At 37.6% G+C, this 13,836-nt stretch overlaps 1 protein-coding gene across 2 annotated transcripts in view; it reads left to right on the forward strand.

Moving 5' to 3' along the window:
• Window positions 1-13,836, forward strand: part of LOC123532336 (uncharacterized) — a 316,884-nt gene that overhangs the window by 260,100 nt on the left and 42,948 nt on the right. For both annotated transcript variants that reach the window (XM_053517493.1, XM_045313748.2), the window contains exon 21: window positions 8,878-9,070. In XM_053517493.1, the coding sequence (XP_053373468.1) occupies window positions 8,878-9,070 (193 nt within the window). The remainder of the gene's footprint in view (window positions 1-8,877; window positions 9,071-13,836) is intronic.

The following is a 13,836-nucleotide window of genomic DNA, read 5'->3' on the forward strand; positions in this document are numbered from 1 at the left end:
GTGTCTTCGGGGTTATAAAACTAGTTGATAACACCAAGTCCCATAACTCTGACCTTCATTTTGGCCAAATTATGCCTCCTTTTGGACTTAGAAAATTCTGGTTAAAGTTTTGCGTGCAAGTACATACAGCTATTACTAAAAGGCATATAGATTTGAAACTTATTTTTTCTTTTTCTAGATCAATTACCTACCTCACTGGGTCAAGTCCCATAACTCTGGCATGTATTTTGGCCAAATTATGCCCCCTTTTGGACTTAGAAAATTCTGGTTAAAGTTTTGCGTGCAAGTACATACAGCTATTACTAAAAGGCATATAGATTTGAAACTTATTTTTTCTTTTTCTAGATCAATTACCTACCTCACTGGGTCAAGTCCCATAACTCTGACATGTATTTTGGGCAAATTATGCCTCCTTTTGGACTTAGAAAATTCTGGTTAAAGTTTTGCGTGCAAGTACATACAGCTATTACTAAAAGGCATATAGATTTGGAACTTATTTATTCTTTTTCTAGATCAATTACCTACCTCACTGGGTCAAGTTCCATAACTCTTAACATGTATTTTGAGCAAATTATGCCCCCTTTTGGACTTAGAAAATTCTGGTTAAAGTTTTACATGCAAGTTACTATCCCCAAAACTAATGCAGATATTGAATTGAAACTTAACATGTTTCTTCGGGGTTATAAAACTAGTTGATAGCATCAAGTCCCATAACTCTGATATGTCCCCTTTTGAACTTAAAACTCTTTTGATATTTAACATTTTGGGTAATAATTTCCAGCTTCTGTGACAATATTTCGAATAGTCGAGCTTGGCTGTCTTATGGACAGCTCTTGTTAGCTCACCTGTCACAAAGTGACAAGGTGAGCTTTTGTGATCGCGTGGCGTCCGTCGTCCGTCCGTGCGTCCGTCCGTCCGTCCGTAAACTTTTGCTTGTGACCACTCTAGAGGTCACATTTTTCATGGGATCTTTATGAAAGTTGGTCAGAATGTTAATCTTGGTGATATCTAGGTCAAGTTCGAAACTGGGTCACGTGCGGTCAAAAACTAAGTCAGTAGGTCTAAAAATAGAAAAACCTTGTGACCTCTCTAGAGGCCATATTTTTCATGAGATCTTCATGAAAATTGGTCAGAATGTTCACCTTGATGATATCTAGGTCAAGTTCGAAACTGGGTCACGTGGGGTCAAAAACTAGGTCAGTAGGTCTAAAAATAGAAAAACCTTGTGACCTCTCTAGAGGCCATCTTTCTCAATGGATTTTCATGAAAATTGATCAGAATGTTCACCTTGATGATATCTAGGTCAAGTTCGAAACTGGGTCAGGTGGGGTCAAAAACTAGGTCAGTAGGTCTAAAAATAGAAAAACCTTGTGACCTCTCTAGAGGCCATATTTCTCAAGAGATCTTCATGAAAATTGGTCAGAATGTGCACCTTGATGATATCAAGGTCAAGTTTGAAACTGGGTCACGTGCGGTCAGAAACTAGGTCAGTACGTCTGAAAATAGAAAAACTTTGTGACCTCTCTAGAGGCCATATTTTTTATGGGATCTTTATGAAAATTGGTCAGAATGTTCACCTTGATGATATCTAGGTCAAGTTCGAAACTGGTTTACGTGCGGTCAATAACTAGGTCAGTAGATCTAAAAATAGAAAAACCTTGTGACCTGTCTAGAGGCCATATTTTTCAAGAGATCTTCATGAAAATTGGTCAAAATGTTCACCTTGATGATATCTAGGTCAAGTTCAAAACTGGGTCACGTGCGGTCAAAAACTAGGTCAGTAGGTCTAAAAATAGAAAAACCTTGTGACGTCTCTAGGGGCCATATTTCTCAATGGATCTTCATGAAAATTGGTGAGAATGTTAATCTTGATGATACCTAGGTCAAGTTCATAACTGGGTCATGTGCGGTCAAAAACTAGGTCAGTAGGTCGAAAAATAGAAAAACCTTGTGACCTCTCTAGAGGCCATATTTTTCATGAGATCTTCATGAAAATTGGTGAGAATGTTCACCTTGATGATATCTAGGTCAGATTCAAAAGTGGGTCACGTGCCTTCAGAAACTAGGTCATTAGGTCAAATGATAGAAAAACCTTGTGACCTCTCTAGAGGTCATATTTTTCAATTGATCTTCATGAAAATTGGTCAGAATTTTTTATCTTGATGATATCTAGGTCAAATGTGCTCAAAAACTAGGTCACTATGTCAAATAATAGAAATAACGATGTCATACTCGTTTGAACACTGGGTCATGTGGAGATAGGTGAGCGATTCAGGACCATCATGGTCCTCTTGTTTCTGAGTTGCAATATTTTCGATATAAACAGATATGAACGATAGGGAAAGAATTATCTGTGCTCAAAAACTAGGTCACTGTGTCAAGTAATAGAAATAACGACGTCATACTCAGTTCAACACTTGGTCATGTGGGGATAGGTGAGCGATTCAGGACCATCATGGTCCTCTTGTTTAGCTCACCTGTCACACAGTGACAAGGTGAGCTTTTGTGATCGCGCGGTGTCCGTCATCCGTCCGTGCGTGCGTCCGTAAACTTTTGCTTGTGACCACTCTAGAGGTCACATTTTTCATGGGATCTTTATGAAAGTTGGTCAGAATGTTCATCTTGATGATATCTAGGTCAAGTTCGAAACTGGGTCACGTGCCATCAAAAACTAGGTCAGTAGGTCTAAAAATAGAAAAACCTTGTGACCTCTCTAGAGGCCATATATTTCACAAGATCTTCATGAAAATTGGTCAGAATGTTCACCTTGATGATATCTAGGTCAAGTTCGAAACTGGGTCACGTGGGTCAAAAACTAGGTCAGTAGTCTAAAAATAGAAAAACCTTGTGACCTCTCTAGAGGCCATATTTTTCATGAGATCTTCATGAATATTTGTCAAAATGTTTACCTTGATGATATATAGGTCAAGTTCGAAACTGGGTCACGTAGGGTCAAAAATTAGGTCATTAGGTCTAAAAATAGAAAAACCTTGTGACCTCTCTAGAGGCCATATTTCACAATGCATCTTCATGAAAATTGGTGAGAATGTTCATCTTGATGATATCTAGGTCAAGTTCGAAACTGGGTCACGTGGGGTTAAAAACTAGGTCAGTAGATCTAAAAATAGAAAAACCTTGTGACCTCTCTAGAGGCCATATTTTTCATGAGATCTTCATGAATATTGGTCAGAATGTTCACCTTGATGATATCTAGGTCAAGTTCGAAACTGGGTCATGTGGGATCAAAAACTAGGTCAGTAGATCTAAAAATAGAAAAACCTTGTGACCTCTCTAGTGGCCATATTTCTCAATGGATTTTCATGAAAATTGGTCAGAATATTCACCTTGATGATATCTAGGTCAAGTTCGAAACTGGGTCATGTGCGGTCAAAAACTAGGTCAGTAGGTCTAAAAATAGGAAAACCTTGTGACCTCTCTAGAGGCGATATTTTTCAATGGATCTTCATGAAAATTGGTCAGAATGTTTACTTTGAAGATATCTAGGTCAAGTTCGAAACTGGGTCACGTGGGGTTAAAATCTAGGTCAGTAGATCTAAAAATAGAAAAACCTTGTGACCTCTCTAGAGGCCATATTTTTCATGAGATCTTCATGAATATTGGTCAGAATGTTCATCTTGATGATATCTAAGTCAGATTCGAAACTGGGTCACGTGGGGTCAAAAACTAGGTCAGTAGGTCTAAAAATAGAAAAAACCTTGTGACCTCTCTAGAGGCCATGATTCTCAATGGATCTTCATGAAGATTGGTGAGAATGTTCAGCTTGATGATATCTAGGTCAGGTTCGTAACTGGGTCATGTGCGGTCAAAAACTAGGTCAGTAGGTCGAAAAATAGAAAAACCTTGTGACCTCTCTAGAGGCCATATTTTTCACGAGATCTTCATGAAAATTGACCAGAATGTGCACCTTGATGATATCTAGGTCAAGTTTAAAAGTGGGTCACGTGCCTTCAAAAACTAGGTCATTAGGTCAAATAATAGAAAAACCTTGTGACCTCTCTAGAGGCCATATTTTTCAATGGATCTTCATGAAAATTGGTCAGAATTTTTTATCTTGATGATATCTAGGTCACATGTGCTCAAAAACTAGGTCACTATGTCAAATAATAGAAATAACGATGTCATACTCGTTTGAACACTGGGTCATGTGGAGATAGGTGAGCGATTCAGGACCATCATGGTCCTCTTGTTTCTGAGTTGCAATATTTTCGATATGAACAGATATGAACGATAGGGAAAGAATTATCTGTGATTTCACAAAATACAAATTCGACTGGTGGCACTACTTGTGTGCCGATTTGACCATTGGAACTTTACCGGAAAGTCCCTGAATATATCCAGAATGTCAGTCAAAGTTCCTTTATTTGCACAGTCGTCACAGCAAATTTGGTTCAGAATCGTTCAATTCATGTTTTAAAAATCTTTGTGCAGATAACGACTGATATGAACGTCTTACTTAAAACTCTTTGTCAGAGCTAATAACATAAAATACACAGTCAACAAAATGGTCAATAATTAAAATGCTCACAATTGCTCACGTTTTTAAAACTCAGTGAGTGAAAATTTGATACATTGACTTTACTTTAACATATCTAAATTTGTTAGGAAATTTGGAAGAATTTTGTTTAAAACAAATCATTAAAAACAGTAAGCACTTACTTTACTGAGACACAGCTGTTTGAAGAGTCACAAGGTCACAGAAACTCATGTTTTAAGTAATAGTACATTTAACATCCCGATGAATCCCCCACAGTGCGCATTGTTTGTATTAACTAGTTTCAAATTATGATATGCCCACATATGTCACCCACTACTTCCGTTTTGTTACATCTGCCTGCTGATCTGCGATAAAACCTTGGTGCCATACAGTGTATTCAAAGGCCTGCGTTAATTACATGTGAAATAGTGATAATTAGGTGTCTGAGGTGATATCTCTTGTAGGATTCTGTAAAGAGCTCAGCAAGGAATTACATGTGGTATAATAAATAATTAGCACCAGTTATCTCTGCCGCACTCCATCTCTATATTACCTCCATACTCTAACTGACTTCTTTTGAATTAAACAGCTAAACTTGGTTTTTGGCAGCATTGCAAGATCCTTTCCCAAATTTGTTCAAAGGGGGACACTTGGCTCATTCTGCAGACTGCTAGAGCTAAAAATAGAATTATCTTTTAAACAACTTCTTGCTTGATTTTTGTCAAACTTAATATCATATCTTAAGGTACTTATGCCATCTTGAATTTAGAATGCCCTTCATTTGCAGTGTAAAAAGATTATAGTGAACCAAAACTTTCAAATGCAGCTGTTCCATAGAACAAACACAGCTTAGTTTGCAAGACCTCAATAAAATAGCTGTATGAAATAGTATAACTGAAATTTAAAAATAAATAGAGTAGATTTTTAGCTCGACTATTCATAGAATAGTAGAGCTATTGGACTCGCCCATGCATCGGCGTCCGCGTCCGCGTCCACGTCTGCGTCCCGATTTTTGTTAAGGTTTTGTATGTAAGCTGGTAACTCAGTAACCACTTGTGGGAATGGATTGAAACTTCACACACTTATTCACTGTGATGAACTGACTTACATTGCACAGGTTCCATAACTCTATTTTCCTTTTTTACAATATTATGCCCCTTTTTCTACTTAGAAATTTTTGGTTAAGGTTTTGTATGTAAGCTGGTAACTCAGTAACCACTTGTGGGAATGGATTGAAACTTCACACACTTATTCACTGTGATGAACTGACCTACATTGCATAGGTTCCATAACTCTATTTTGCTTTTTTACAAAATTATGCCCCTTTTTCGACTTAGAAATTTTTGGTTAAGGTTTTGTATGTAAGCTGGTATCTCAGTACTTACTAATGGGAATGGATTGAAACTTCACATACTTGTTCACTGTCATGATCTGACATGCACTAAGCAAGTCCCATAACTCTACTCTTTTTTTTTTCAAAATTATGCCCCTTTTTCGACTTAGCAGTTTTTGGTTAAATTTTTATACGCCCGTTTGAAAAACGGGACGTATTATGGGAACGCCCCTGGCGGGCGGGCGGGTGTGCGGGCGGGCGGCGTCCACAGACCTTGTCCGGAGCATATCTTCTACATGCATGAAGGGATTTTGATGAAACTTGGCACAGTTGTTCACCATCATGAGACGGAGTGTCATGCGCAAGAACCGGGTCCCTGGCCCAAAGGGTCAAGGTCACACTTGGGGGTCAAAGGTCAAATTCAAGAATGACTTTGTCCGAGCATATCTTCTTCATGCATAGAGGGATTTTGATGAAAGTTGGCAAAATTTGGGTTCATCATCATGAAAGGGATGCTTTGCGCAAGAACCAGATCCCTGGGTCTAAAGGTCAAGGTCACACTTAGAGGTCAAAGGATACAAGAATGAAAACTTTGTCCGGAGCATTTCTTCTTCATCATAGAGGGATTTGATATAACTTGGCACAAATGTTCACCACCATGAGGCGGAGTGTCATCGCAAGAACCAGGTCTCTGGGTCTAAGGTCAAGGTCACACTTAAGGTCAAAGATACAAGAATGAAAACCTTGTCCGGAGCATTTCTTTTTCATGCATAGAGGGATTTTGATATAACTTGGCACAAATGTTCACCACCACAAGACGAGTGTCATGCGCAAGAACCAGGTCCCTAGGTCTAAGGTCAAGGTCACACTTAGGGGCCAAAGGTTCAGATACAAGAATGACTTTGTCCAACCCATTCTTCTTCATGCATGGAGGGATTTTGATGTAACTTGACACAATTATACACCATCATGAGACGAAGTGTCATGCGCATTTCCCTTCTTTAGAATTACTTCCCTTTGTTGTTAACTATAAATAGCTTAATTGTAACTTTTCATTACTAGTCGTGGGGAAAAAATCGAGACCACTTTTCTGTAGTACAACATGCATGCTACATCCAATTTTGAGGTGTATTTTGACCATCTCTACCGGGTAAAGATTTTTGGGTGGGACTTACAATTTTTTTTTTTTTTTTTTTTTTTTTTTTTTTTTTTTAAGATTAACTTCCCTTAGGTTGTTAACTATAAATAACTTATATTGTAACTTTTTATAATTGACCGTAGGGAAAAAACCAAGACCACTTTTCTGTGGTACAACATAGATGTTATTTTCCCAAATTTTGGGTGTTTTTTAAAGGTATCTCTACCTGGTAAGGAGTTTTTTTTTGGACTTAGAAAAACAAAACACTTAGTTATTACTAAACAACCACAAAATTAAAATTCCATTTGCAAATACAGGTGCTAGAGTAAAGAAATTTGCTGTGACGGGCGTATATTGTGACATTCTTGCACTCTTGTTGTATGTAATCTGATATCTCAGTATCCACTAATTGGAATGGATTGAAACTTCACACACTTGTCACTGACAAGGCTGTTGAATAGTCGAGCGTTGCTGTCCTCCAACAGCTCTTGTTTATTATGCCCTCGAAGGGAGGCATATTAGTTTTCAACTGTCTGTCCGTTCGTTAGTTCATTCATTCGTTCATTCGTTCGTTTGTCACAACGTTAACTTTTTGCATGAAGGCACTTTATTCGCCAACCACTGCACCCAGGACCTTCAAACTTCACATGCAACAATACATTTAGTTCTCATTCCATTCTCTTTTGTTGTAAAGAAAGAATTAGGATGAACACGAGTATGCTTTAGCTTGAAATCACCGATTGTCTTGATAAACATATAAATAATGTTTTGTATAATGTTTTACATGAATTTAAATTAGATATTGAATTACAAGAAAAACACAAAATAACCCCTGCTTTAAATGCTCTTTTGAATGCTTAATAATAATATTCATAGAGAAATCAAACTACCCATGTAGGTATATGCACTGTAAAATCGATTATATGAATTACAGTATGTAAGTATATGTGAACTTGTTTTATAACCTCAAAATGTAAAGAATGTTTAGATAATATGTTGATATAATTAAATAGTTTTCTAAAATAAGTTTTGTTTACCTGAGTGATATAATATTCACACTTAAAAATAAAGCCAATCAGTAAATGAAATTTTCAAACAATTTCCCCCCCTTTTTGGGCCTCATTTAAGTCATTTGTCAGTGTTCTGTATATTAAATGTGTATAAATGTAACCAATTGAATATTATGTGAATGAGTAGGCGGGGTTGACCATATGTTTATCGGTAATTTAATATAGTATGTGCATCAAGTTTTACCGTATAGTTAGTCTCATTCCTGCGATGCTTCGCGGCTCTTCTCTGACAGGTAACGGGTCGTTTTTTTTTCTTTTCCTTTTTTCGGCGGGTTCTTAAAAAAGTTATGGTCGGTGGTAAATAAAGATGGTCGATTGGGAAACCAGAAACAAACATTTTTTTTTAGGCCTAAATAAAATTGCATTTAAGTTAAGCGTATTTTGATAGAAGTAAAATCCTATAAAGAGAAGATATGTGCAATAAAAACTTGGTTGCAAATTATGCATAATATCATTTGTTAAGTGTATAAATATGGGCCTTAGCAAACCTGACTTAGGTTTTGCAATTTACTGCCGGTGATTCCCCCAAATCCATTACAATTCAGTGCAACCTGCTGAGATTTTTCATCATGGTGGCCATGCAGAATCATTGCAATTTATCACACTCAATAGTAGTCATTCAGTATGAAAAAGACATCTCAATTTTCCACCCAGGGTAAACATTTGTGCCGATGAAAATGCCGAAAAAGCAAAGTCTGCAAGCTAGGGACTGTATGTCAGTACTTAATGAATTTGAGGTACCAGTCTATCATAAGTTTTCATGTTTTCAAGAATTAATGAAGGAATATTCTATAGATTCTGTGTGTTCTAATGTGATTGTTGTAAATATTTCATTTTTCAGAAAAAGCGTGATTATCGTCAGATGTATAATGCAGTATATCATGCCATTAAGAAAGACAAGCTGTCAGCCAGACCACTGATAGAGCAGTATTCCAAAGAGATAGCTAGTATAGAACATCCTCCTACTGAGATGGAAGTCATGTTGGAACTAAACATCAATACAGAGGCTTTTAAATCTGTTGCTAAAGTGCAAGGTAATCCATTTACTGTAAATCACTTTATATTCGTGTGTTCTTTATTTAGCGAATTCCAGCACCCTGAATTATTTCTTGGATTTATGAATTCACGACAGGAGGGTCAGAAATTTAAATTTGCGAAGATTCTTATTTTATATTAGCAAAATCCCAATTCCGAAAGTAGTGATTACATTAATGCCCATACTTCTGTACACCAAACTGTATGCACTCCAAAGACTCATTAAGTACATGGTTCATATCGGTTATTTCGTATTTAAGAAATCGGTTACTTGATTCACACAAAATGCTTTTAGTTCAAAATTGATTGAAAAGAGCCTTTTAACCCTTTATTAGGTCACTTGAGCAGGAAGTGCTCAAAGGTGAGCTTTTGTGGTCAGTGATTGTCCATCCTCCATCGTATGTTGTCCTTCGTCCGACAACACTTCCCAGCCTAATACACCAGTCCAATTTTGATGAAACTTCACAGGAATGTTCCTTGCATGATCCTCATTGAAAATTAGTCAAAGAACTTGTATATGAAAAAAACTTTGAAAATCTTCTTGTCAAAAATCACAGGGCAAAGGGCTTTGATATTAGGTATGTGACATCATCTAGTAGTCCCCTACCAAGATTGCTCAAATTATGCCTCTGGGGTGAAAAGGGACCCCGCCCTGGGGGTCCCAATTTTATATAGAAAAAAAACTTTAAAAATCTTCTTGTCTGAAACCACAAGACCTAGGCCTTTGATATTTTGTATGTAGCATTTCCTTATGGTCCTCTACCAAAATTGTTGAAATTAAAACCCTGGGGTGAAAGGAGGCCCCACCCCAGGGGTCCCAAGTTCTACATAGACTTATATAGGAAAAAATCTTTAAAAATATTCTAGTCTGAAACCACAAGACCTATGCTTTAGATATTTGATATGTAGCATTGCCTTGTGGTCCTCTACTATGTTTGTTCAAATTATGTCCCTGGGGTGAAAAAAGGCCTCGCCCCGGGGTTACCAAATTTTACATAGACATATAGGAAAATTTTTTTAAAAATATTTCGTTCTGACCTTGACCTTAGACCTAGGACCTGGTTCTTGTGCTTGACACTCCGTCTCATGGTGGGGAACATTTGTGCCAAGTTATATCAAAATCCCTCCATGCATGAAGAAGAAATGCTCCGGACAAAGTTTTCATTCTTGTATCCTTTGACCTCTAAGTGTGACCTTGACCTTAGACCAAGGGACCTGGTTCTTGCGCATGACACTCCATCTTGTAGTGGTGAACATTTGTGCCAGGTTATATCAAAATCCCTCCATGCATAAAGAAGAAATGCTCCGGACAAAGTTTTCATTCTTGTATCCTTTGACCTCTAAGTGTGACCTTGACCTTAGACCTTGGGACCTGGTTCTTGCACATGACACTGCGTCTCATGGTGGTAAACATTTGTGCCAAGTTATATCAAAATCTCTCCATGCATGAAGAAGAAATGCTCCGGACAAAGTTTTCATTCTTGTATCCTTTGACCTCTAAGTGTGACCTTTACCTTAGACCTTGAGGGACCTGGTTCTTGCGCTGACACTCCGTCTCATTGTTTTCTCATATTTATCCATCATTTTCAAAATGGAATGTTATCAAAATTGAAATTTAATACTTTTTATGCCCCCCCCCCCACCCCACCCCACTGAAGAAGGAAGGGTATATTGTTTTGCAGGTCGGTCTGTATGACGGTCGGTATGACATTGTAGACCAATCGGTTTCCGGATGATAACTTAAGAATGCTTGGGTCTAGGATCATGAAAGTTGATACGGATGTTGATCATCACCAGCAGATGACCCCTTTTGATTTGGAGATCAGTAGGTTAAAGTCAAGGTCACAATGACCCAGAACAGTTAAATGGTTTTTGGATGATAACTTAAGAATATACTTCATTCATTTATTAGCTCACCTGAGCCAAAGGCTCATGGTGAGCTTTTGTGACCACTCAATGTTCGTCGTGCATTGTGTGTGATGTGTCCGTCAACATTTTCTAAAAAAATCTTCTTCTTGAAAACGACTGGGCAGAATTACACCAAACTTGACAGGAATGATCCTTGGGTCCCTTTCAAAATTGTTCAAAGAATTGAACTCCATGCAGAACTCTGGTTGCCATGGTAACCGAAAGGAAAAACTTTAAAAATCTTCTTGTCCAAAACCTGAAACTGCAAGGCCTAGGCTTTTGATATTAAGTATGTTGCCTTTCCTAGTGTTTCTCTACCAAAATTGTTCAAATATGTCCCTAGGGTGAAAAGAGGCCCTGCCCTTGGGGTACCAAGTTTAACATAGACTTATATAGGGAAAAAAATAAATATCTTCTTGTCTGAAAGTTCAAGGCCTAGGCCTTTGATATTTGGTATGTAGCATTGCCTGGTGGATCTCTAACAAGTTTGTTCAAATTATGTCCCTCGGGTGAAAAGAGGCCCCGCCCTGAGGGTCACTTGTTACAATTATGAGTTATATAGGAAAAAATACTTAAAAAATTATCAGATGATATTTCCTAGACTGTTTAATTATAATTTACATGATGACACCAAGCAATTAGGGATCACTTGACCTACTGACCTACTTTCTTGTTTTTTAAGATACAGCCTTTTAATTTTGACGATTTCGATTCTAGCCAGAATGAATCGATTCTAGTTGCTGATTTTGTTAATAAATTAAAATCCCGCTTTCAGGACTTTTTCAGATACTTCTCGCTGTTTAGCTTAAATACTTTTGCTCTTTTATAATTTTTGGGTTAGTATTTCAAAATGTCTGCTCTTTAAATTGGAGAATGCTGTCAGGCCAGCTGTCATGATCATAACAGTATACTGTGAAATCATTTTTATTCGCGTAGGACAAATTTTCGCGTATTTCGCGCTAGAACCGATGTGCGAATTTAACACCGCGCTATTATTATTTTTTAATTTACTTTTTCATTTATAAATTGAAAATGCGCGAATTTAAGCCCGCGCGAAACAGTCCTTTTTCAAGTTTGCGCGAAATTTCATGCCAGCAAATGATTTCACAGTAATAAAAAATTTGTTGCCCTGGCAGTAAAAATCAGACGCCTTGAAATATTTTGGGTTCTGCATGAAGCCCGAATGCGGGGTGTTCGCTCCTTTTAAAGAAAACCTTGATACTACTAGAGTTGTTTGCAAAAGATGCTTTAAAGCGTACATTAACGAAGGTACCCCACCCACTTTTTTCTAATTGGAAATAAATTTCAGATTTTATTTGACAAGCTTTTCTTATTCCTTCAATACAAAATAGTGGATTTACTTAAAAAAGATGATAAACTTATTCTAGACCTGCCAGCAATGTCCTCAGCATATATTCCATGTCAAATTTGGCAGTGCATCTGGCATGACTTGAATCCCAGGCCTTGAGTCATAGAGAAAAGATGAATTCTAGTTACTTTTGCATTTGGTCCAATAGTTCCTCCCAGATCGCAGTTTGGACTTATTTGTTCGAACCTTTGAACAGCTGGTTAAGATATCGGTTGGTTAACTTTTAAGGCTATATGTCGACAGTTTAGAAGAATTTGAAAAACAAATCTTTGAGTTAAGGACTGCCTTTATAGTGAAATAAAAAAATCCCATCAAGACAAATATTTCAATATCAAGATCTAAGCAGCAGTTAGGTTAACAGCCGGTTAAAGATTCGAACAACTGGGCCATTATTGCCCAACAGTTGCTAGAGGCTGTACAGTACAGCAGCTGTGTCATAGAATTCTTCATAAAAAGTAATAAAAGTAGTCATACAATAATCTGAAAGTCTTGAGAAAGGTTTGCTGTTACTACCATATTGCTACATTACAGAAGTCTGTATTGATCTTTCGGTTCCGATTCTTTCGATTAATCGAATCGGAGAGAGATCAGAATCAGACCGATTAGTCGATTCTTCTTCAGCTGTCCAATTCTCATCACTAAATTCATGACCCTGTTTGGCTCCAAATTTCATTAAAAAATTCTATTTCAAAACTCTAAACTTAACACATTTTCTGAAGAAATATTTCCAAGTGCAAACATCTGTACATGACTGTTCTCATTGGCTTATATTGTTTTTGCCCTGTCCGTCCATCACACTTCATTTCTGATCAATAACTAAAGAACCATTTGACCTAGAACCTTCAGACTTCCTAGGGTGGCAGGGCTTATGGAGTAGACAAGCCCGATTGTTTTGGGGGTCATTCCATCAAAGGTCACAGGGGCCTGAACATGGAAAACCATTTACGATAAATAAATTGAGAATCACTTGACCCAGAATGTTGAAATTGGACATGCAGAGTAGAAGACTATTGATTTTGTGGTCACTCTGTTAAGGTCAAGGTCACAGGTCCCTGAACATGAAAAACCATTTCCGATCCACTTGACCCAGAATGTTGAAACTTCATATGATGATTGGACATGCACAGTAGATGACCCCTATCGATTTTGGGGTCACTTCATTGAAGGTCAATGTCACAGGGACCAGAACAAGGCAGTCTGTTTCTGGTCAGTAACTTGAGAACCTTTTGACCTAGGTCCTTCAAACTTCAAAGGATGATAGGACTTACAGAGTAGATGACACTATTGTTTTTAGGGTTAGTCCATCAAAGGTCAAGGTCACAGGGGCCATCTGTCAGTAACACTTCATTTTTGATCAATAACTGGGGATCCATTTGACCTAGAACCTTCAAAATTCATAGGGTGATAGGGCTTACAGAATAGATGACAGCTATTTGTTTTGGGGTTACTAGATCAAAGGTCAAGGTCACAAGGGTTTGAACATGGAAA

This window comes from Mercenaria mercenaria, chromosome 11 (assembly GCF_021730395.1).
Source record: "Mercenaria mercenaria strain notata chromosome 11, MADL_Memer_1, whole genome shotgun sequence".
NCBI classification, from domain to species: Eukaryota; Metazoa; Mollusca; class Bivalvia; order Venerida; family Veneridae; genus Mercenaria; species Mercenaria mercenaria.